Source organism: Rhinatrema bivittatum, chromosome 11 (assembly GCF_901001135.1).
Source record: "Rhinatrema bivittatum chromosome 11, aRhiBiv1.1, whole genome shotgun sequence".
Lineage (NCBI taxonomy): Eukaryota > Metazoa > Chordata > Amphibia > Gymnophiona > Rhinatrematidae > Rhinatrema > Rhinatrema bivittatum.
The window spans coordinates 94,848,478-94,871,551 of record NC_042625.1 but is presented as its reverse complement, the minus strand read 5'-3'; the positions used below and the strand labels follow the sequence as shown (position 1 = coordinate 94,871,551).

Genomic DNA, 23,074 nt, shown 5'->3' with positions numbered 1-23,074 from the left:
TTTTACAAGATGTGGGCTCATTCTCTGCCTCCTCTAATAATAATAATGATGCCTGTGCTCTTTCCCTGCTCTCACGCTCTCTTTCTCGCTGGTGCCTTGCAGTGGGACTCTGTCAATATTTGAAGAAGGCAGCAATGATTTGTCTTCCTATTTTTTTTTTTTGTAAAGTCACAGCTGGTGTTTGTTCATCGGTTTCAAAGGCTCCTGGGAAATAAATATTCCATTTTCCGGCCAAAGTCCAGCATGCCACAGGCAGCTTCCCAATTTCAATTATTTCAAGAACTTAATCAGTCCTAAAACTATATTCTGTGGAAGCCTGCGTGTCTCTTTAAAGGAGTTTTTGGACTGCTGAAGGTACGCGACTCCCTCGGATTTCCATGAAAGTCTGTTCCTGAGGGGATTCAGGAAGCGGCAGGGCTGGAGCAGCCGCAGATTCTGCAATCCCTGAAAGATTAGCCGAGGCAGCAGCGGTGGCAGAATGCACAGAAATTCCTCACGCGAGGACATTTATCAGAGGGAAACACAAATGCCAGGTGTCCAAACTGGCATCTACTGCCATACTGACTGTCAAAACAATCCAGGAACTTTGATTTGGGAAATGATGATTTTTGGAAGCTGCTTGCTTTTTCTATTTTAGATGCTTTTTTTTTTTTTTTATCAGCGTGTTAGCCTGATTTTTATGTGCCATTTATTTTGTTTTGATCATTTATAAAGGGCTGGAGCACTGAGGGTTTGGAATAGCTACCAGAATGAATCTTGAGTTCCATTGTTCAGATAATGGGATAGCAATGTCTCCAATAAGCAGTGCTTCTGTGTGGCATACTCCTTCATCCAGTTGCAGAAACAGAGTGCATAAAACAAATTATTTCTTTTTAAGCCAATAAGTATAACCTGGGGATCATGCAGGAGGTTGACACAGTGACCGAAGGTTCTTATCCTGATCAAGTGACAACTTTCAGGATTTTAAAAAGATTACTCTCAAGTCCTTCCAGTGCCCTAAATGTTATTGAAGTTGCTTCATAAAATGCAATGACAGCTCTCTAGGTGTCATCTTTGGCAAATTCCTATAACTGCTGCCCCAGCCTCAGATCAGGAAGCAAAGACACCGTTTAGCAACCCTTACAGAACCCAGTGATCTGTAGCTGACGTATTAATAGTAATGCACCCTGCCAAGGGTGCCTGTGCCCGTTCCCAGGATATCGGGCTGTCCATTCCGCCAGATTTCCCGAATGATGCGCTCTCTCTCCTCCAGACGCTGAGCACGTTCCAGTTCCTCGGCAGAGGCAAAGACATTGATGGTTAACGTCCCATCGGAAGTGGGGCTGTGGTTTCCCAAAGGGATTTCTGTAATGGGGTTCAACACTTGGGCTGTCTCATTGTCCTCACTTTCCTCTTCCTCCTGCTCCTCCTCTTCCTCTTTGTTGAAGTCCTTGAGGCTTATCTTCGTCTTGGCTGGAATGCTGGGTGTGCGAGGCTGGCAAGAGATGCGGATCACCAGCATGCAAAGGGTTAACACCAAACCGAAACACATCCCCAGAACAAAGTAGAGTCCAAAGCTTTCCGGATTGTCTGGAAGAGAGAAGAACGTTTGGCTGAGGGAATTGATTTACGCATACTGATTAGATATCAAAACCAACAAAAGTATTTGCATTCGCTCATAGTCCCTCTTAAAGTAATAAGTAAAGATCGGCAGTATGATTAACTAGAGAACAGAGATCAAAGCTATATTATAATTAGCCTCGTTCTAACATCCCAGTACACACCTAGCAAGGACAGTAGTGGAAAAACCTTTGTGAATAGTCCATGGCATGAGATGTAAGGAACTTGTCAAGCACCCCATCCAGCCACATGTAGGGCACCTACCCCGGATGTGTGCATAGGCAGCCATGCTGTTACTCAGCAGCTCCATTTCCTGTTTGTGGGTGTCCATCTTGTCTCCTGGAAGATTCTCTCTGTCACCTAGGAAGCCATTGACAAATAGACTTGTGAAGGTAATGCCTTGGGGTCACACATGGGTTAGAAGAACAGACTGGTACAGTTAGTGGCTTTTCTTTGGGGAAGGGAAAAGGGGATGCTTCATCTGCCAAGTACTGCCCCATGGAAATGTGAATCACTGACAACCTACCAATGAAGACAAGGGAAAGAGGACAGCGGCTTCGGATTTCTGAAATGCTCATCTATATACCAAGGCCAGGGTGACCCGGGTCGGGCAGGCTAAGCCAGCCACTGCATACATGCATGCCCTCCTAGTTTCCCTGGGAGGAAGACTATATTTCTATGCATACAGGGGATTAAACTTTTTCTTATTGTATTTATTTAATGGCCTTTATAACCTGCTATTGCTAGAAACTGTGCTCACAGTGATTTACAAGATTAAGGACACATATACAATCCATAAAATCACCAGACACAACAAAAACACACAAAGCACAACAAACTAATTGTGACAAAAATATAAAACATCTATAAACATTAACTGATTTTTCATTCATCAAATAACAGCAAAGTACAGTATATTAAAGTATTGACTGATACATAAAACAATAATCATTTAATTAAAAATGACCAGTAGATATTAGGAAGACAGGTTTTTCTTTCCACATGTAGGCCCTAGTTTATGGGATAATATCCCCAAGGAATTACGTGATTTTCAGGAAGCACTGCATAGCCTGTTTTATTTTTTTAATATTAGTTATTACAGCTCCATGACACGACGACTCCTTCCTTATAGTAACTCCCTGTCTATAGATGACACTTCAAGAAGAAATAATAAATCAAGAGGACACCCTTTGGAGTTAAGGGGAAAGGGATTCTTTGTGTGAAGGGCAGTGAACTTATGGAACTTTTAGCATTATAGCCATGACGGTTTTTGTTGGCTACTCATCTTCAAAAGTCAACCGGTGGTTAGAGGGTAGGGGGAAGGTGCTCATCCAGGTACAAGTCTGCTCATATTTTGGACTGAGAAGGAATTGTTTACTCTCCCAGTCCTGGCTGGAATGCCACATGCAGGCAGGTGGTAAGATTATTAATAACAACAATAATACTTTTTTTCTTGTTATATCGCCTTTGTAGCTAAAATCAACATCTTGGTACAAGCTCATTTCCTGTGCATACTAGCTTGCCCATTGGGTGCATCAATTGACTGCTCTTTTGTCCTTGGTTTGTAATAAAAGCCATGTATGGCTATATTCTTTATAAGCATTTCCATAGAAATGGGTCAGGGTAATACCTCCTTGAGGTTCTCATAAGGATCAACACAGCAGTGCCCAGATTCACTGCAGACCTGTCAAAAACTTTAAACTCTGATATTGTGGTTTTATTTCAAGTGGGGCCTGCCTTTGAGAAAAGGCAGAATAAGGGAGATATGATAGAGACATTTAAATACCTCCAAGGTTTCCATGCACAGGAGGCTCTGGAAGGAGGGGTCATGGGATGAGGGTGAATGGGTGGTGCATGCATAGAACGGCCTCCCTGTAAAGATGGAGAGAAAAAACAGTAAATGAATTCAAGAGAGCATACGATAAGTACAGAGGATCTCTGAGGGAGTGATAGAGATTGTAAAGCTGAATAGTTGGTGTGTATGGACCATCAGGTTTCTATCTATGTGGCAAACACTTGAATGACAACTGTGATTTGTCAAGTCCTCCTTCCCTGCCCTGTCTAGTTCCATTTTATGATGGTCTCGGGACCTTCCTCCTGCTGCACATGAAGGACCAGGCTGGAGCCGTCTGTCTTTTTTGGCAAGTTAAATGTAAGACATTGATAAGACAGGCTAAGAGAGAATTTGAAAAGAAGTTGGCTGTAGAGGCAAAAACTCACAGTAAAAACTTTTTTAAATATATCCGAAGCAGAAAGCCTGTGAGGGAGTCAGTTGGACCGTTAGATGATCGAGGGGTTAAAGGGGCACTTAGAGAAGATAAGGCCATCGCGGAAAGATTAAATGATTTCTTTGCTTCGGTGTTTACTGAAGAGGATGTTGGGGAGGTACCCATAATGGAGAAGGTTTTCATGGGTAATGATTCAGATGGACTGAATCAAATCACGGTGAACCTAGAAGATGTGGTAGGCCTGATTGACAAACTGAAGAGCAGTAAATCACCTGGACCAGATGGTATACACCCCAGAGTTCTGAAGGAACTAAAAAATGAAATTTCAGACCTATTAGTAAAAATTTGTAACTTATCATTAAAATCATCCATTGTACCTGAAGACTGGAGGATAGCAAATGTAACCCCAATATTTAAAAAGGGCTCCAGGGGCGATCCGGGAAACTACAGACCGGTTAGCCTGACTTCAGTGCCAGGGAAAATAGTGGAAAGTGTTCTAAACATCAAAATCACAGAACATATAGAAAGGCATGGTTTAATGGAACAAAGTCAGCATGGCTTTACCCAGGGCAAGTCTTGCCTCACAAATCTGCTTCACTTTTTTGAAGGAGTTAATAAACATGTGGATAAAGGTGAACCGGTAGATATAGTATACTTGGATTTTCAGAAGGCGTTTGACAAAGTTCCTCATGAGAGGCTTCTAGGAAAAGTAAAAAGTCATGGGATAGGTGGCGATGTCCTTTCGTGGATTGCAAACTGGCTAAAAGACAGGAAACAGAGAGTAGGATTAAATGGGCAATTTTCTCAGTGGAAGGGAGTGGACAGTGGAGTGCCTCAGGGATCTGTATTGGGACCCTTACTGTTCAATATATTTATAAATGATCTGGAAAGAAATACGACGAGTGAGATAATCAAATTTGCAGATGACACAAAATTGTTCAGAGTAGTTAAATCACAAGCAGATTGTGATAAATTGCAGGAAGACCTTGTGAGACTGGAAAATTGGGCATCCAAATGGCAGATGAAATTTAATGTGGATAAGTGCAAGGTGATGCATATAGGGAAAAATAACCCATGCTATAATTACACGATGTTGGGTTCCATATTAGGTGCTACAACCCAAGAAAGAGATCTAGGTGTCATAGTGGATAACACATTGAAATCCTCTGCTCAGTGTGCTGCGGCAGTCAAAAAAGCAAACAGAATGTTGGGAATTATTAGAAAAGGAATGATGAATAAAACGGAAAATGTCATAATGCCTCTGTATCGCTCCATGGTGAGACCGCACCTTGAATACTGTGTACAATTCTGGTCGCCGCATCTCAAAAAAGATATAATTGCGATGGAGAAGGTACAGAGAAGGGCTACCAAAATGATAAGGGGAATGGAACAACTTCCCTATGAGGAAAGACTAAAGAGGTTAGGACTTTTCAGCTTGGAGAAGAGACGACTGAGGGGGGATATGATAGAGGTGTTTAAAATCATGAGAGGTCTAGAACGGGTAGATGTGAATCGGTTATTTACTCTTTCGGATAGTAGAAAGACTAGGGGACACTCCATGAAGTTAGCATGGGGCACATTTAAAACTAATCGGAGAAAGTTCTTTTTTACTCAACGCACAATTAAACTCTGGAATTTGTTGCCAGAGGATGTGGTTAGTGCAGTTAGTATAGCTGTGTTTAAAAAAGGATTGGATATGTTCTTGGAGGAGAAGTCCATTACCTGCTATTAAGTTCACTTAGAGAATAGCCACTGCCATTAGCAATGGTTACATGGAATAGACTTAGTTTTTGGGTACTTGCCAGGTTCTTATGGCCTGGATTGGCCACTGTTGGAAACAGGATGCTGGGCTTGATGGACCCTTGGTCTGACCCAGTATGGCATTTTCTTATGTTCTTATGTTCTCCGTAGGTGCACGAGGGGATTCCAGGCTAAGTCAACCAGGGTGTGAAGGTCTGGAGCAAGAGAACTGGGAGAGACCGTTGGGGATGGGTGGAAGAAGAAAGCAAAGTATTGGACAATTTTATACCAGAGCATTTTTAAATCTGGTGAAGAATATAATTTTGCAGGCTAGAAAGCTACAGAAGGGATGCAGTTATCAGCACGGCAATGCCCTTTGCCTTAGGGTGGAATTTGCAATGGAAGAGTCCAAGAATAAGGAATGACAGTAACTGAGGAGTTATACCAGGATTCCCAAAAGGATCCCAAGCGAGTTTAATCACACTTTCCAGGGCCCCGGATGGTCAGTCATTCTCAAAACCATACCTCCTCCTTACAGAAGAGAAGCAGGACAAGAGAGCCAGGAGGAAGAAAAGATGGCTTCAGAATTGCACAGATTTCCTGGGAGCAACCGGAAGGGCCCATCAAGATGTTACGGAGATCTTCTAGGTAGGTTCTTGCTGGAGCAGGGGAAAGAGGACGCGGCAGGGCTCCTATTAGGTACAACAAGCTGCATGCCAGGCAGATTAGCTGAAATGTGGGTGGAAGGGAGAATTGGTCGGCCGCATTAATTCACATGACAGCAAGTCATTAGGAGAGTGGGTGCCCAGGATCGAGGGAGCCATTATAAAGAAGTGAAAAACAGAGCAGGCTGGAGACAACATGCCTCGCCCGAGGCTCCCTGCCCTCCCGTCTTTCACTGCACCACCCTCAAATCCCTGAAAACGCCACCTCCCATCACTCACTTCTCCAGCAGCACAGAACAAATGTAAATCTGTTTCCATCCCGGAGGTGGCGGAATATATTGAGCTTTGCTGAAACTTTTACCCAGTCCCACAATTTGTCACAGATTTCTGCGAATACTCCTGGCAAGAAGCCCTGATCAACTGCAAACTGTGCAAATAAGTTGCAGTGTGAATCTTGCATATTGAAGTGTAAAGAATTGCAAATCTCGCACAATAGAAAGGCAAACCGAGCAGCTCCCTCCAGCACCCCTGGCAGCCACATTTGTCACTGAGGAAGCGGCGCGGGGGTTGGAAGGGGCAGGCTCAGACAGCTCTGGCTTCTGGCCCATGGTGCAGTGTGGCCCAGATGGTGGAAGATGACTTGGGACCAGTTCTGGGTTTCTGTGATGCATCAGTTCCTTGCTGGGGTGCAGGGACGGCAGGAGAGCGAAGGTTTGACAACATAGCTTTATTCTGATTTATAAACGTAAAGTGCAAGTGGGTGTTTCTGGAAATCAGTAGCATAAGTTCAAATGAAGGGTCCCCAAGTGATCATCTTTGGCCAGAGCTGGGAGAAGGGAGCGGCTCCACTCCAGAAGGTCCAGGAGTGGCTGCCAGTGGCCTCCTTTTTTTTTTTTTTTTTTATCTTGGGCAGAATTTATGCCACTGCTGGAAATAGATTTGCAGAGCGAGGCAGAAGTTACCTGCTGCTATCTTCCAGTCCATCCAACATATCCCTGCTTTCCTCTGCCACATAAGCGCAGACCAGTGTGAAGAAGGCAAGAGAAAATGTGCCAAGGAACCCAGGGAGAGCCATTGTGCAAAGAGAGGCTGTTTTGAGTTAATTCGTTTTAAGCCCTATGGAAAGAAAATGCTCAGGAACATTAAGGCTTTGTTCTCCCTGCTTGTGATGCCCTCACACAATCTGCGAGTGATTGTCGGGCCTCGAGGAAAAAAAAAAACTGTTTTCATGAGTCATTTCTACTCGGCGGGGAAGGAAATCACAAAGTAAGTGGAGCAGCTGAGGGGGCCCACTTTCTGCAGGGAGACGTTTTGGCCATGCCTGGACTTCTCAAATTGCGTAGCAGTGCATCTTGGGAACTGTAGTCCTGCTTCTTCCACTGGTAGCAGCAGAAAGGACCGATGGTTCTGGGAAATGCGCAGGAGGAAGGACGGGTCTGGTGGCAGGAGCTGTGGACTGGATGCCTTGCTTCTCTGTATCAGCTGCCTCCCCGCACTGATGGTCAAGATGTAGACTTTCCACCAGTGCTGCTGACCTGCTGCCTGGGGCTGCTGGAGGGATCGGGCTGGTTTGGGTTTTCTGCTAGGAGGGGATGGGGTTCTCTCTCGCATCTTGCATCGACTTCACTTTCATACAGAACTGGTTGAATCACAGCGGTGATGTTACTGGGGGGCTAGAACTGGTCATGGGGGCAGGGCGTGGGCCCTTATAGCTTTTTCCTTTGTGTGTCCAGTTTAAAGCTCCAGATACACCTCCTGTCAGGACTGCCTGCTTATTCAGGAAAGTTTTGAATTTGTACTGGAGATGATTTTTTTGGCTTTTCTGGAAATTCATAATCTTCCATCCTTTTCAGATTCTCCAGGAGGTCTCTTGCAGACCAAATCCTTTATTTTTTTCAGGATTGTTCTCAGAGTGAGGCAGCAACTGTGATCACTTTAATTATAAACATTTTTTGGGGGGGGGGGGGAAGAGTGCGAGGGGGCCTGGAAGGAGAGCTATGGGCCAGTACCAACAGTGCGGACTGGCTTGGTCACAAAAGGAGATGAGTGAAGATTTGCTGCCTGCCTGCCGGCCCGTTCTGATCCCTGGCACTCTCTCTCTGCACAAGTGCCCTGCCATCCTTGCCAGCCTGGATTCCCTGAAGGCCAGTTCAGACCTGTTTAGCCTTTTTTTTTTTTTTAATTCTCATCTAACCCCAAAGCTTTCAGGTGGAAATCCTGGCCCGGATCACGCGCTGTGGGGTGAGGAATGCAAAGCTCCCTTGTGGCCAGTTCTTGTGGTTTCTGTTCTCAGTCATTGTGTGGGTTTAGCTAGAAGGTGCACTGAGGAACAGTCACTGAATGCTTAATTAAAAAGTACATTTTATTTCTTTGACTCTGTGGTCTGAAACCTAATCATCCTCTTCCCCAGAGGGCTGTTTCAGACATTAGCATTTTAAAGACCAGGAAAGCTTTTTTTTAAGAAAGGGTTTCCAGGACTGTAGTGTCTGAATTCCTCCATAAGGTGAAGTGACTTTGGAGGGCTCTGCAGGGTCGTTTTTCTGTGGGTTAAACCATTTAGTGGAGCTGGCAGGCCAAAGACTAGGAAGAAGAAATCAGAGATTCTCCTGGGGGTGGGTTAAAAAAAAAAAAAGGTTTGGACAAGTTCCTGGAGGAAAGGTCCATTAACAATTAAGGTAGAGTTGCAGAAATCAACTGCTTATTCTTGGTATAAGCAGCTTGCAATCTCTCTACCCCTTGGGGTTCTGCCAGGTGCTTGTGACCGGGATTGGCCACTGTTGGAAACTGCCTTGGTGTGACCCAGTACGACAGTCCTTATGTTCTGGATAGGTGTGGGGGCCTAGACCTTGAGAGAGTTTAGAAGTCTGAGGGGTAGAGGGACTAATCCTGTTTGGGACTTGTCACATTTCTAGGTTTGTGTGTGAAGGGTGGCCTGGCTCTGACTCTCTAACTTTTCTTGATTAAAACTTCCATTCCAATGCATTTTGGAAGCTGTAGTCCTTTATTTCCATCCAGAAGCCTAGGTGTGAGGGCCAGAATGAATGATGATGGGAGATTAAAGCAGCAGCCAGCACTGTCTGGCATACAGCACGCAGATTAATAGGACCTGTTGTACATGAATAAGCAGGCTCTCTGTAACCTTCCTTGCTTGGGAGAGCACACGGATTTCATGTAATCAGAGGAAGTCTCTCTGCTGCTGCCTCAAACTTAAAGAGCTCAGAGCCCATTAAGTAGCCATAAAGACTTCTTGATTAAAAGGCAGGGGAGCTTTAACTCTTAACTGATAACTTAAGATACTCTGCTTGGATAAACTTTACATGGTGGTGCTGTTTAGTGTCAATGGGGAGACGTTTTTAAGCTCCAGGGACAAGCAAACGTCCTTTAGGACTCTGGTAAGGATGGGTTAGGGTGGCTGCCAATCTGAAGTGATTCTGGTGGAGCCCCCTTGCATAGACGGGGCTACAGTTATGCAGTGGTCAGGTTGAAATCCCTTCTCTTGCTCACCTAACTGACCCTCTCCTCCTCAACTTGCATCTATAAATTGTCCGTTTTCCTTCCTTCCTTTCTGAGTCAGGAAGAACGGACTCCTGCCAAATCCTGAGCCAACAGAATTGTCCCCTCCATGTCATGGCTTTGAGTCACAGCTACCACACACGGAAAGGCCAAGCCTCTGATCCAAGATGCACAGGGCTCATCCACCAGGAGGTTTGTTCTCATCACGTATCCAGATACAAAAGACCTTCTATAAAACTGTGCCCACAGATTCCCTGCAGGCCATAGCACCATTTGGTTTCCAAGTGTATGAATTATCCACAGATGTTGGCACGTGGCAGTGACGGGAAGAAGGATCTTCTGCAGCCTCGGAAGCTCATGTGCCTGATCTGCTCTGCATAATTCTTGTTTTCGTCCAGTAAATGTTATCATAGCTTGCAAAGAGTCCAGTTTGCTCTAGGACTGGTTTGGGTACTAGAGCTTGACGCTAGACGTGAGTCGGCCTCGTGGCAGTGCTGCACATACAGAGGGAATGGCATCTGATTCCCAGCCTGCTTCTTTTGCTCCCCAGGTCAGCTGGGGCCAGGCGCATGCTGCGGAGGCTCCTGGGTGAGAGAGAGAACCACTCCTTGCACAATGGTGCCTGGTTCAGGGCCCAGGTAGCCCTGGTGTGTGGCCTCCTGCTGTCACCGAGATGACTGAACTAAAGTAAGCTGGGAAGAGGTATAAAACAGGGGGAAGCATCTGTGCTTATGGTGGGAGAACTCAGCCCTGGAACAACCCCCCTTCCTCCCTAATTGCCTGTCCTGGCTCCCTGCCCCAACCCTGCAGTGATGTGAGGGCACTTCAGGTGCCTTTGTAGATGAGATGAGGTGAGAAATGGACTTCTCTTTCCCTGGAAGCTCTCCTTGTATTCGTAGATCTCGTGTTTAGACAAGATGAATGGCGAGGCTTTACCGTAACGCGCAAGGGGGAGAAATACAAGAATTTCAATGGACTTGAGCTGTCTCACTTGTGGGGGGTTTTTTTCCCTTTTGGAGGAGCCAAAAGTAAATTGGCCTTGTTTAAAACAAAAAGAGGAGGTGGCAGAAAGCAGAGTTTGACATTGTAGCCTGCCTTAGAAATGTTAGGAGGGCCGGTCCAGTGGCTCGTGCTGGACACTGCCAGGCAGAAGGATCCTGGGTTACAACTTCCTTTCCCCAGGTGGGGGTAGGGCGACACCTAGTGGCCAAATTCAGGGCCCGATATTGCAAAGTTCCAGAAGGAGAACTGATGTGTGGCCCCTGGCCCAGGACCAGGACCATCAGTGCAGTAACGGGAAAGCTCCCTGGGTAATTGTGAATGAAGGCTCCTGGTACCACATCCAAGACCTGGTTCTGACTGACTGGTGAAAAAAAAAATCCCCAAATATGTGGAGGTATTCTAGCAGATAATGTTGACACTGGCAGCACATGCACTGCTTGTGCAGTCTGTCAAGGGGAACAATCAATAAGGAGCAAAGTGAGATGCTGAAGATTAACCGAAGTCTGTCTTACTGCCAGACTGGAGGGACCTTGCACTCATTAACACCATAAAGCAGGTCTCTCCTCACTCATGGAGGGTTACTAGGATTTAATTTTATTACCAGTTGCAAAGACGACTGTAACCGATCGAGAATGCATGCTTTTTGGTTTTTTGGACTTGTGGTCAATGGCAGATGTTATTTTAGCTCCCTTTTGAAGACATTTGCAAAGCTGTGCTGGCCATACTGACTCTGCACTCTGTCTGCTGTCTCTTTCGTGGAGAGCTTGTGTACATATTTGCTTTGCGTTCTCTTTGTAGTTTAGTGCAACATCCTTAGGAGGAGGATACGAAAACAGATTTAAGAAGCTGCACATTCCTTCAAACACAACTTACTGCAGGAGGAAAGGAGCTTCCTGGATGTGCTCTTCGCACTAGAGGGCCCCGTGATACAAGGGTGAAATGTAAATGTGAAAGCTCCTAGCTTTGCTCTCTGGGGCAAGTGACTTCTCTGTCATTGAGAAGAAAGGCCTTCCTTCCTTCCTAGGGTTTTTGCACTAAGCAATGCAGAAGATTTGGAGACAAATTCTTCAGGTGAAAAGAGGAAATGGGGGAGGGGAAGGTCTCCCTCCTGCATCTTGAGTTTTTGAGCAAATGCAGACCCAGCTGACTTTTTTTTTCCTGCTGACACTGAAAACTTCTCCAGCTTCATTCTCTGTGTCCCAGGAGCCCGTTAGCTCTCCGAATCATCATCTGGAATTCATATCGAGACTTCTCTCCCCCCCGTGGCCAGCCGTGTTGGCCTTTTCCACTGCTGCTCTCGTGCCAAAAGTGATTATTTATACACTTGGCCTAGACCAGCCACAGCTCCTATAAATACTGCACTCAGCTCTTCTGCAGGAAACGCGACTTTATGACTTCACCCAGACCAAAGTGGGCCTCACTGCAGCTTGTGCAAAATCCTTCAGAGCTTTAATTGTCTAAATGGCATCACAGCATCTGTTTAAATGTCTGCTGAGTCTCAGGTCAGGACAACCAGCAAACAAAAATGTGTGAGCGAGATCAGACTCTTAGAGACTGCAGCCCGTCCAGTGCAGGCGAGGCTCCCCAAACCCAAGACATTTTTATGGAGCATCACCACTTTCTACGGCTAAGATCCAAATGCAGGCTCCGAGCTATGAACTGAGGCCCTGCTTGCCCTTTTGACTAACTCGGGGGGGGGGGGAAGTTATTTTATTTATTTATTTAATTTCCCGTACTTTCTGAGGTTCAAGGTGGGGAACAATATAAAACAAACACAAAAAATCCATGAAAAACTAAAAATATAAATACACATCAAACAAAGGAAACAAATCAATAAGCCTGAATAATTAACCTGGGCAGCAGCAATCGCAAAGCTCGTTTCAGACAGAAAACGTAAGTGCTGCCAACAATGCTGACTGCTCAGAGTACTTAGAGCTCCACCTGAACAGAAGAGTGCACACATGCAAGAGAGCGCGCAGAAGAGTGCGAGAGAGCGCGCAGAAGAGTGCGAGAGAGCGCGCAGAAGCTCTCGGGTAGAGAATTCCAGTAGGATGCTCTGGCAACCATGGAGGGACCTCTGGGCCGTTCTTGGGGCTCGTGATGGATTGCAGCGCCTATGCATGGTGATGAGCTGTTTCTTAGCAATTTATGGCTTAACATTGCCATCTTAAATCTAATTCTCCAGTGAACCACGAGCCAATGTAAGGAGCAGAGTAATTTGTTCCAACAATCTGGCCGCAGAGTTTTGCACGATTTGTAAGGCACACATAGCATTTGCTGGCATACAGATGTGCAAACAATTACAACTGTCCAGCATAGGCAGGACCAAAAATCACCAAGTAATGGTTTTAGACATTTTCATATTTGTAATTAAAAAAAAAAAACAAAACAACAAACTGCTTTTACCACTGCCTTGAGTCTTCGTTGACAGAGCAGAGTAACCAGACACCCAATTTTTTACCAGCTTGGCAAATTGAAATGTGAGTGGAATATCAGCTCCCGGAAAACAGCTGAGAATCATCATCTCAGTTTTGCTAAGCCTGAGTGGACGTCTGTTAGGAAATGGCCACAGTTTTCCCCACAGACAGGTAAATGCAGATCAGGCATTGTGTTTCATAAAAAGCTGGTTATCAACGGCGCATATTCGATATCCTACTGCCAAGCCAGACAGTAATTTACATATGGGGGGTCAATCCTGGAGATGCTGAGAGCCCAGGCGGAGATGTGGATCTGAGCCTAACCTGCTGGGAGAGGAGAACCGGGTGGGAACAGTATCCGATAGTCCAACCCTCCTCTCCCCCTGACTGGAGACAACTACCTAATGAGCATGGCCATAGCAGGAAGAAACCCCCTGCTAAAATTATGTAAGCAAATCTTCCGTAGAAATGGCTCCCAATGCTTGACACCTGCAGCCAGTTTTGGGATGGGGGGTGGTGATCCAGAGATGAAGGGAAGGAACCTATTATGTAGCTTGCCTGTAACATTTTGACTTAAGTTGTTTGCTTCTATGTATTTAATTGGACTAAGGAGGCGCCAGGCGTGGAAACTGACTCAGAAAAATAAACCACCCTGTCGCCCGTCATTCTTGGTTGAAATCCTAACTTTCTATTTTTGCTTTTAAAAAGGCTGTTTTTCTCCAGGAGTCCATCCTTGGATTTCTGCCTTCTTTCTTAATCCTGTAAGCGACGTTTCTAGATTTTACATTTTGTAGTACTGTTGTTCCGTACTCTTTCAATAGCTGTTTGAATGAGGAAAGCTCTGGACAACCTTGAAAGTAAGTGAAATTGGTTGTGCAAGCAGGTGCCTGGCGCGTGATCACAGGGCAGCCGAGTTTCAGACGCTGCAGCCCCTGCCCGGGTCCTTATGAGCAGCGCAGCTGGGAGAAGCTGCTTCCTTCTGTTGCACCACTGGTGCAGTCTGACCGGCTTCCTGGTCTGGCTCACGTTCATTACTGCTCAGAGCAAACACCAGGAGCGCAATTTCCAATGGGAAACTGTTCCTCCTGCCTGCGGGTAACATGACATGGTAATTCCACAACCTGTGCGCTTTCAGCCACATCGCAGTGCAGGCGTCTCCCGGGGCGGGAGAGAAAAAGTGCATCATTTTGGATTTTCAAACCGTGTGCAGTTTTGGTTGGGGGAAAAAAAAAAAAAGAGAGGTGCACATCTCTGCGTCTACTCTTCCCCGGGGCAATATTCAAAGTGCAGTCGTGCGTACGTTTTCCTTGTGCGGAGATACCTGGGGCCTTTACAACGCTGCTGGGGTCTGAAGATTTCCATTGTGATGCCCCCTCCGGCACCAGGGTCCCTACAACCTTCTCCGGGATTCTTCCTGGCTCCCGCTCCTCCACAACAAGCAAACATTTTTTCAAGTGGAAAGAAGTTCATGATACGAAGGACAAATGAGTGTCGAATTTAGACAGGGGGTAACAGAAAATATTTCTTTATGGAGAGGGGGAGGATGCATCCCGGGGAAGTGAGGGGGACGAGGCAGGAAGATAATTCAGGAAAGCCCTGGGATTAAGCACGGAGTAAGATCTCGTTGCAGATAAGCGAAGGGAAAGCAGAGGAGAAGTGGGGAGGTCGGGGGCACTGCACGGTCACAGTCTCTGTTTCTGCCACTTCCAGAGAGGAGCCTGGCCCCAGCTCCACTGTGACTTCTTTCTGGGCTGACTTGGATCGGATCAGGATGGCTCGGTGATGGGAGGTCACTGACCTACCCAACCATCATGAATTTATCAGGAAGTGGGTTTGTAAGGGAAGAATTTCATGGCCAGAACGCAAGGTGAAGAAGAATCACTTTACAGGGATAACACTTCAGTTATATCCAAAACTAATAATGTTGTGTTTTGTTTTGTTTTTTTAACTAAGAAAGTCTGGTTAAGGTGAACGTTAGTTTTGCTTTCAGTTGTGTCCCCCAGAGGCCCAGGGAGATAAAAACGGCTTTCCCAGGGTCTGTCACACAGAGACAGGAACAGAGGAATGACTTGAGCCCACGTCCCAGGACTTCTCGGAGTCATGGCACCCCCCAAACCACCAAGGCAGCATGGAGCTAAAATCTGTATTATTCCTACTTCCACGTATTTTAGTTTATTGCAAAAGAAATGCATTTTAACAGGTTTGTGTGGGGTTTTTAAAATTATTTCTAAAGGGTCCCGCTCCAGCAGAAAAACTGTCCAAAAAGAAGTCTCCTTCCACCATGCTGCGATCATGATGAAGAGAAAAGGTGGCCTGAAATGGAAATGAAGGGAAGAAGGGTATGAAAGAGAAGGGAAGAAGGGTATGAAAGAGAAGGGATCGATCCTGCTTAAGCATGACGACGTGTTGAAGAGGCAAAGCAGAACAAGCACAGCAGGCCTTTGAAACCTCAACGTCGGACCAGTCCAGTTTTTCCCAAGCATTTTTCCTATCTCCATTTTAATCTCAATCCAGTACGTTCCTCTTAATAGGTTAAGTTGCCCTTATCAACAACACTTAATTTGACTGCAGAGGACATAAGAGGGAAGCAAAGCTCTCAAGCATCCTCGCAGCTCCTCCCGCAGCCCTAAAAGCAGCCTCCAGACTCCAGACCAGACAGAGATCCTGCCCTTCTATTCCCTAAGGGCCAGGTTTTAGTAGCTACGTGTGGGCGATTTTATAACATGCGTGCGCAGCCGTGTGCATGTTATAAAATCCGGGGTCGGCGCGCGCATGGGGGTGCACACTTGTGCACCTTGCACGCGCTGAGCCCTAGGGGAGCCCCCATGGCTTTCCCTGTTTCCTCCGAGGCCGCTCCGAAATCGGAGCGGCCTCGGAGGGAACTTTCTTTCCCTCGGAGGGAACTTTTTTCCACCCCCCTCCCCACCACCTTCCCCTACCTAACCCACCCCCCCCCCCCCCCCAGCCCTACCTACGCCCCTCATACCTTTGTTATGCAAGTTGCGCCTGCCTCTGGGCAGGTGTAGGTTGCGTGCGCCAGCCAAGTGCTGGCGCGCAATCCCCCAGCCTAGAGGCCCTATGGAGGCCTCTGGCCACGCCCCCGCCCCTTTTTTCAAGCCCCGGGACATGCGCGCGTCGCGGGGCCTATGCAAAATAGGCTCGACGCACGTAGGGCTTTTAAAATCTGCCCCTAAGCTTTGAAGTCCTGCCCATCACAAGTGCCGCCTAGACAAACCAATTGATGATATGAGATGGTGCATGAAAGCTGAGAATTAGACCTGGGCACCATGGATGGAAGATGAACACCGTTAGCTGGTATTAGGAGTCTGAATAATTCTGACTCTGGCCCTGTAATGGGCTTGTCCGGAGTTTCTAGTTGCAGGGGCGCTGTCTGCAATACTGTACTGAGCGGGCTTTGACCACTCCTAGTGTTCCAGTATTCACGGCAACAAGGACTGTGCCCCTCGCTACAAGGGTCCAAGGGAGAGCCTGCCTTTCAAGCTTTCAGGGACATTAAAGTCCTTGCACTGAACATTGGCTCTAGTTCGTGGCACCAGGATCTCCTGGGGAACTGAACGTCCTCGATCAAAGTGCATTTCTAAACAGGGAGATCCACTGCATAGAATAAATGTCTGTTTTGCTTGATAACAAGTAAAGTCCATTTCCTCTTCCATCCTGCTAATCAGGACTTGAGGACATTAACAGGGCAGGCTGCCATTCTCTCCCACCCACCTTCCTTATCCGGCTTGCAGGACTGCCTGGGCTCCTCCACTCCCCAGAGGTCATCTGTCGCTGTGGAAGGAATAGAAGGAGACGATCAAGATTATGCTTAGGAAGCTTTACTGAGCTCTTTGTTCATTTTGCTTTGCTTTCTTTTTTTGGGTTTGTTTTCTGGTTGTTACTTGTATTATTCTGTTTTTGTAGGGGGTGAAATAACAGCATTACTCTCCATGCCAAAGACATCAAGAAGCAGCATTAAGTGCTACTGATCTGTACTGTTGCTGGAAGGAAATTTGTTTTCCCACATGTGGACAGCTGCTGAGAAACAGTGGTGCAGAAAATGGTTTGTTGTGGATGTCCTGACATCTGAGCAGAGCGCCACACCCTGCCAAGCCACACAGCTGCATCACGCAATAGGGCCAGGTGAAGGAGGGTAGGGGGCTCCAATGTCATCCTCCTTGGTTAGCAAAGGGTACTCCGAGATGGAAGCCACCACTATTGCACCAGGATGATCAGCTCTTCTTACTGGGAGCCCAAAAAATGGATACATGGAGGGCTTTTCCAATCTCTGATTTTTTTTCAGAGCAGATTTCCTTAGCAGCTGGTCATCTACAGCAACCAGCAACTAGATCTGGGTATCGCAAATCTGTCCAGGAAACCCCCAGAGCCAATCCAATTTTCAGAATATCCAGAATGAATATGCATGCAATAATTTGTATATACTGGGTCTCCAGTGCCTGCAGACTTATCTCATGCATAGTCGCTGTGGATATCCTGTATACCTGACTAGGGCAGGTTTTGGAAGCCCTGAACTCAGGCCTGGATTTAGACAGAGGAAACATAGGCAACTGCCTAGGGCATCAGATTTTGAAGGCACCAAATATGCATTCGGCCCATGTGCTGGTGCAGCCATGGCTCTCTGCCTAAGGGCGCCAAAATCTTAAATCCAGTCCTGCCTGAATTACATTGTCATGAATGGATTTCAAGTTTACCTAAAGACTCACATTCACTGTACCAGTATGGTCACTGACACGGACCCTTTTCTTGCACTGCACCAATCAAAACATTATTAATAATGCAATATTTTAATGATTTCTGGGAAACCTTTGCTCAAGGAGGTGCGCTGCTTGACAGCAAAGCATGCGCCATAAATGTGAACAAGATTCCTTTTAAAACAAAAAAATGTTGTCCATTATGAAATTTGTAGCTTTCAAAAGGGAACATATTATCAATAAAATATTTGCCATCCCATCCCCCCCCGCACATACATTTATTTATTAAGTAGCAGAAGACTTGAGAGAACAGAGCCAAGAAGGAAAGAGTTAATATCTTGCCAGCAGTTAAGCTGCCATGGGTGGCAGCTGGGAGGGGCCAATGAGTCTTTTTCTGCTGTCAGCTACCACATTAATTCTGGAAGGGCATCCAATTATCAAAATCCACTCTTCCACGTTCAGCCCCACAGATCAGATATGTCAAATGTGGTAAGGATCAGGATTTTTATAGCTCTGGAAATAGAGATGGATTTCAGGCATTCAAGTCCACTGTAGTTGGCAGTAAATGGACCCTACCGGGCTTTGCACTATTCCTCATCATATTTATCATTTCTGTAGCTCTCCTGGTTGAGTTCTGCCCCCTCTACTACAATGACTTGGGTTTTGCACCACACACATCAAGATGATGAAAACCAAAAATAGATGCAGTGTCCACTTGTTAATCCAGAACCAAACTGGATCCAATCACTTACAAAACTGCCAGTGTCCAAGGGGCCCAAATGAATGACATTTCAGGACACCGGACTAAATAGGATATTACAGCTGAGTTGGCTTTTTGAGGTCAGCCTTGAGAGAAATGAATAGGAGGCTATGAAGGTGCAGGGGACCAGAACCATAGGAACCTGGTGCAAAAGCCCATTGCAGTCTGCAAAATCTCACTCTCTCATGAGCGAGACTCCATTAAAATGCAGCAGGACAATGATGCAGGTGGTGACACGTGAATCCTGCTTGAAGAGGCTTCAGATTGCACAAATGTAAATATCCACCCCAGAAAAGCACAGGTGCCTCCCCCACTGTTTACCAGACCCTGAAACCATGCGGGCATCTCAGCAGGTTCTGCTTGCTCTAGGATTAAACATTCAGAAATGGACTTTCCCCCCTTGGCTTGTTGAAAGATGTGGGTACACTGAAGGGCATTCCCGTAAGCCTTTTCGCTTGTTCACAGGGGACCCAGGGTCAGCAGCTGCAATTCATTTACAGCTCAGAGCATCAATACAAGTCGAGCGCCATCTCCCACAGCGAGTGCAGAGACCATATCTGGAACTGTCGTGCACAACCCGGATGAAGGGTTCGGAATGAAGTTTCTGCTGCTCCAGTTCAGCATGCACATTCCAGATGTTTAAATGCAACAGCAGACTTGGAGTCTCAGGGCCAGATTTCAGCCCTGCGCAATTCTGTAACAGGGATCCTTTTACCCCCAAGGATTTAAATTTTCTGCAGCATTTGGAATGAGGAAAAAAAAAAAAACGTGCGCGTGAAAACGTCCGTAAGCACTAAATTGAAGCAGCCTACAAAAGTCCAGCAGCGATTTCAGCACAAAATCCTTAAGGATAAGATGTGCTGTTTCAAACTCGTGAGACTGAAATGAGGGGCAGGGTTTTCTACGCTATTTCTGCCCTACAGTCCCAGGAAGCTTTTGTCTGAATGACTTACTAGCTCGGGATAACGCAAAGTCTAACTCTTCCTCTTTCAGTGGGCATTAACATGCTTCCAGCTGAGCTATAGAGTGAACAAACAATGCAACTGTAATATCTGGTCCATTTCCTGCAAGGTAATTGGGGGCTGCAATTAGAAATGACTTTCCCAGTCCATGGTTCCTAGTATTCTGGCGCGGTGGCTTCAGGGCGGTTCTGGTGACAGCCTTTGGGCTGTCAGGAGTCTGGTTTCACATTAGGCGCATCTCCTGTTACCCATTTTTAAGACATATCACGTATGCAAGAAAAATGCAGACATGGAGAGCTTCACATCTCGTCCAGGGCCAGCGTGACCTGTGGATATTGAGCACACAGGCCTATTGCATGAGAAACGTTTAGAGCTCCAGACTGGATCGTAGCTGTTTTTTGCAATGGGCAGGATGCACAAAGGAGCTGCCCTGGAGCTTGGATCTGAAGGGCACATGACCATTGCACTCAGTCGATGGCACCGAAGATCTGATATCAGTCTCTTAGCTTCAGGGAAATCAACTTTTTTCCTTTTAATTAAATACATAGAACATGATTTTCAAAGCGACTTGCGTGCCTAAAACCATGTTTCATGCAAGTAAATGGAGCTTTGAAATTCAATAAGGGTTTGTATGTGTAACATCGCATTTGACAAGTAATTTTAAGAACATAAGAAAATGCCATACTGGGTCAGACCAAGGGTCCATCAAGCCCAGCATCCTGTTTCCAACAGTGGCCAATCCAGGTCATAAGAACCTGGCAAGTACCCAAAAACTAAGTCTATTCCATGTAACCATTGCTAATGGCAGTGGCTATTCTCTAAGTGAACTTAATAGCAGGTAATGGACTGCTCCTCCAAGAACTTATCCAATCCTTTTTTGAACCCAGCTACACTAACTGCACTAACCACATCCTCTGGCAACAAATTCCAGAGTTTAATTGTGCGTTGAGTAAAAAAGAACTTTCTCCGATTAGTTTTAAATGTGCCCCATGCTAACTTAATGGAGTGCCCCCTAGTCTTTCTACTATCCGAAAGAGTAAATAACTGATTCACATCTACCCGCTCTAGACCTCTCATGATTTTAAACACCTCTATCATATCCCCTCCCCCCTCAGCTGTCTCTTCTCCAAGCTGAAAAGTCCTAACCTCTTTAGTCTTTCCTCATAGGGGAGTTGTTCCATTCCCCTTCTCATTTTGGTAGCCCTTCTCTGCTGGGGGAAAGTTACACCTACTTGTGTACACGTATACCAGCACAACTCACAAATGTTCACTTCTGTGCACACTTGTGTGCCTGGGGTTACCCTCACAATAACTGAGTTCTAGTGCCAGGAAACTGCCTCCCATGCTGCGTTTTCTGATCTGTCATTTCCTGATGGCTTCATTACACAGCCTCGGAGCTGGGAACTCTGTTTTCTTTCAGCTCTGGCCATCCTAGGATTTGTATTGGTAAAAGGGAGAAACCTCCGACTTGCTCCCTGTGGGAGTTTAAAAACCCCAGCGCTGGGCAAAACTATTCCTGATGTGCTAGAGACACGGCCAGCCCACTTAATGCTTAAATAATTAACCGAGAAGGTCACAAAACACAAAATCACTTCAGTATAAAAGAATGCAAAAGGTCCTACCACATTTTTGTTTACACCGAATCCTAAAACAACGGCAAATCTATTTCTTTTTTGTTCATGAATTCAATGAATTCATTCCTCTTGATAGTTTTCTACTGAGAAGAGGCAGGCAAAGGGTGCAGGTATCACAGCAAATACAAAGCACAAGAAACTCGTGATTGAAATGAGAAAGAAAAGGAAATCTTCAGCCAAACTTCTCCCAGGCGCTTCCCAGCTGCTGCTGCTGCTGTGCAGAGAGAGAGAGAGCCCGGGGCTTTCATCTGGGACTCACCCGTCGCTGCCTGCGAGGCTCTTCCAGGGGTTTTCCTACTTTCCGCAGGAGCCGATGCCCTCTCTCCACGCCATCCTGCTCGCTGCCTCCCCGAGTGATGGAAAGAGCTGCTCACTTCCTTCCAGATGTGCGAGCACAGTAAAGAATTGTTAGAAGCCCGACCCCCTCCAGGGCCTGAGAGGGCGACGCAGGCGGGGAGGGGCGCGAAAAGAAGAGAGAGCGAGTCGGGAAAGTGGTTTTATCTTGCTGGCTGTTTCTCTAATTGATAATTCCCTGCAAGCTCCCTCCCCCGGGACATTTTGATTTTCAACAGTTCGCTTCCTTAGCCTCGACTGAGGGGCCATTTAAGGTTAACGTTTCAACAAACACAAGGTAGCCGCGCACAGCCTCTGAAGGTCCTACTGTGCTGCCTAAAGTTTGCGCGTTCACTTAGGCCGTCTTGCACAAAGCTTTGGAAAATGGAATGTATACGTGCAATCTCCATCCATGTTAGGAATCTGAAAAGCCACTCTATGCAATCAGCCAACCTATTTATTTGCAGTCACTTACTGGCCGCCCATAAAGAGAATCTCCTGCTGAGTGGGCTACACTATAGCATAAAACATTAAATGGCAAGCGATAAAGCACATAACTTAGATAATACAATAAAACATCTGAAAACAAATTCACCTTCAACTGTTTTCTAAACAGGTTAGGCGTGCCAGGGTAGATCCAAAGTGCCAGACCCTCTATGGAGAAGTCTCTCCCCCTTGTGTTTTGAAGATGATATTCTTTGAAGGATGGAACAATAAGTAGGTATTTGCCCAGAGAGCCCAAAGATCAGCCAGGCTAATTCTGAGAGAGGGACTTGAGCCATGTACAGCCTTGTTAGTAGTTTAAACTTCACAGGCTGCTCATGCATGGCACAAGTCACCACCATGCCTGCTGACGGGGGTTCTTGCAGAACCTGTACGGCTCGAATGCAATAGTTGGGTAACCCAACATCCAAGAAGTTGCAACAATGAATAGTTGTCAGCGAAAAGGCTTTCCATACTCCATAGGCAGATCCCGACTGGACGGCTGAAAATGTCTCTTCTTAATATCCAATAACCTGGCTTGACATGTTTACCTAATCTGGATTGAGGCCAACAGGGTGGGGACACTTTCTGACCCATGCTCCCGGATTTTTTCCCCATCAGGGGACAAAGGTCAAGTCTTTCAAGTCCTTAAGCTTCCTATAGAGGTTTTCTGCCTCTTGCTGTAAAAGAAACACACTGCACAAGGTAGCTGTTGTTCAAAAATTAAATGCCTTTACAGAATTGAAGATGAAAAAAGGCACAAAAGGTATATTTTGGAATATTGCACTTCCAAATACCGAAATGCAATTCCAGAAGAAAATCACCAATAAATCTGCCCCCTCTGGGCACTTCCCCAGTGGTACCTGCAAACCGAAACTGGAAAGGCCTCCTGACACACTTCAGAAGTTCCTGTATACGGTGGCTCTTAGGGACCTTCACCCTGCAAGACACTCTTCCCTCTAACTCCCCACAAACAAAATTCTCTTTCTCCAAAACACAGGTGAGAAGTATAGGTCTAAAGCCCCT

The 23,074-nt window shown here is 46.2% G+C and overlaps 1 protein-coding gene across 3 annotated transcripts; it reads right to left on the bottom strand.

Moving 5' to 3' along the window:
* Positions 1 to 92: 92 nt before the first annotated feature.
* On the bottom strand, positions 93 to 21,674 carry EVA1B (eva-1 homolog B). 3 transcript variants are annotated; one of them, XM_029570888.1, is made up of 5 exons: positions 21,492 to 21,674; positions 16,897 to 16,956; positions 3,386 to 3,471; positions 1,864 to 1,959; positions 93 to 1,569 (listed from the first exon to the last, which is right to left on the bottom strand). In XM_029570888.1, the coding sequence occupies exons 4-5, from the start codon at positions 1,928 to 1,930 to the stop codon at positions 1,151 to 1,153; spliced, it is 486 nt and encodes a 161-aa protein (XP_029426748.1). In that variant the 5' UTR covers positions 1,931 to 1,959; positions 3,386 to 3,471; positions 16,897 to 16,956; positions 21,492 to 21,674; the 3' UTR covers positions 93 to 1,150. The 3 variants fall into 3 exon arrangements, with proteins under 3 accessions (XP_029426748.1, XP_029426747.1, XP_029426749.1); XM_029570887.1 differs by lacking the exon at positions 3,386 to 3,471 and having other exon boundaries at positions 21,492 to 21,673; XM_029570889.1 differs by lacking the exons at positions 3,386 to 3,471; positions 16,897 to 16,956 and having other exon boundaries at positions 21,492 to 21,673.
* Between the last annotated feature and the right edge of the window lie 1,400 nt (positions 21,675 to 23,074).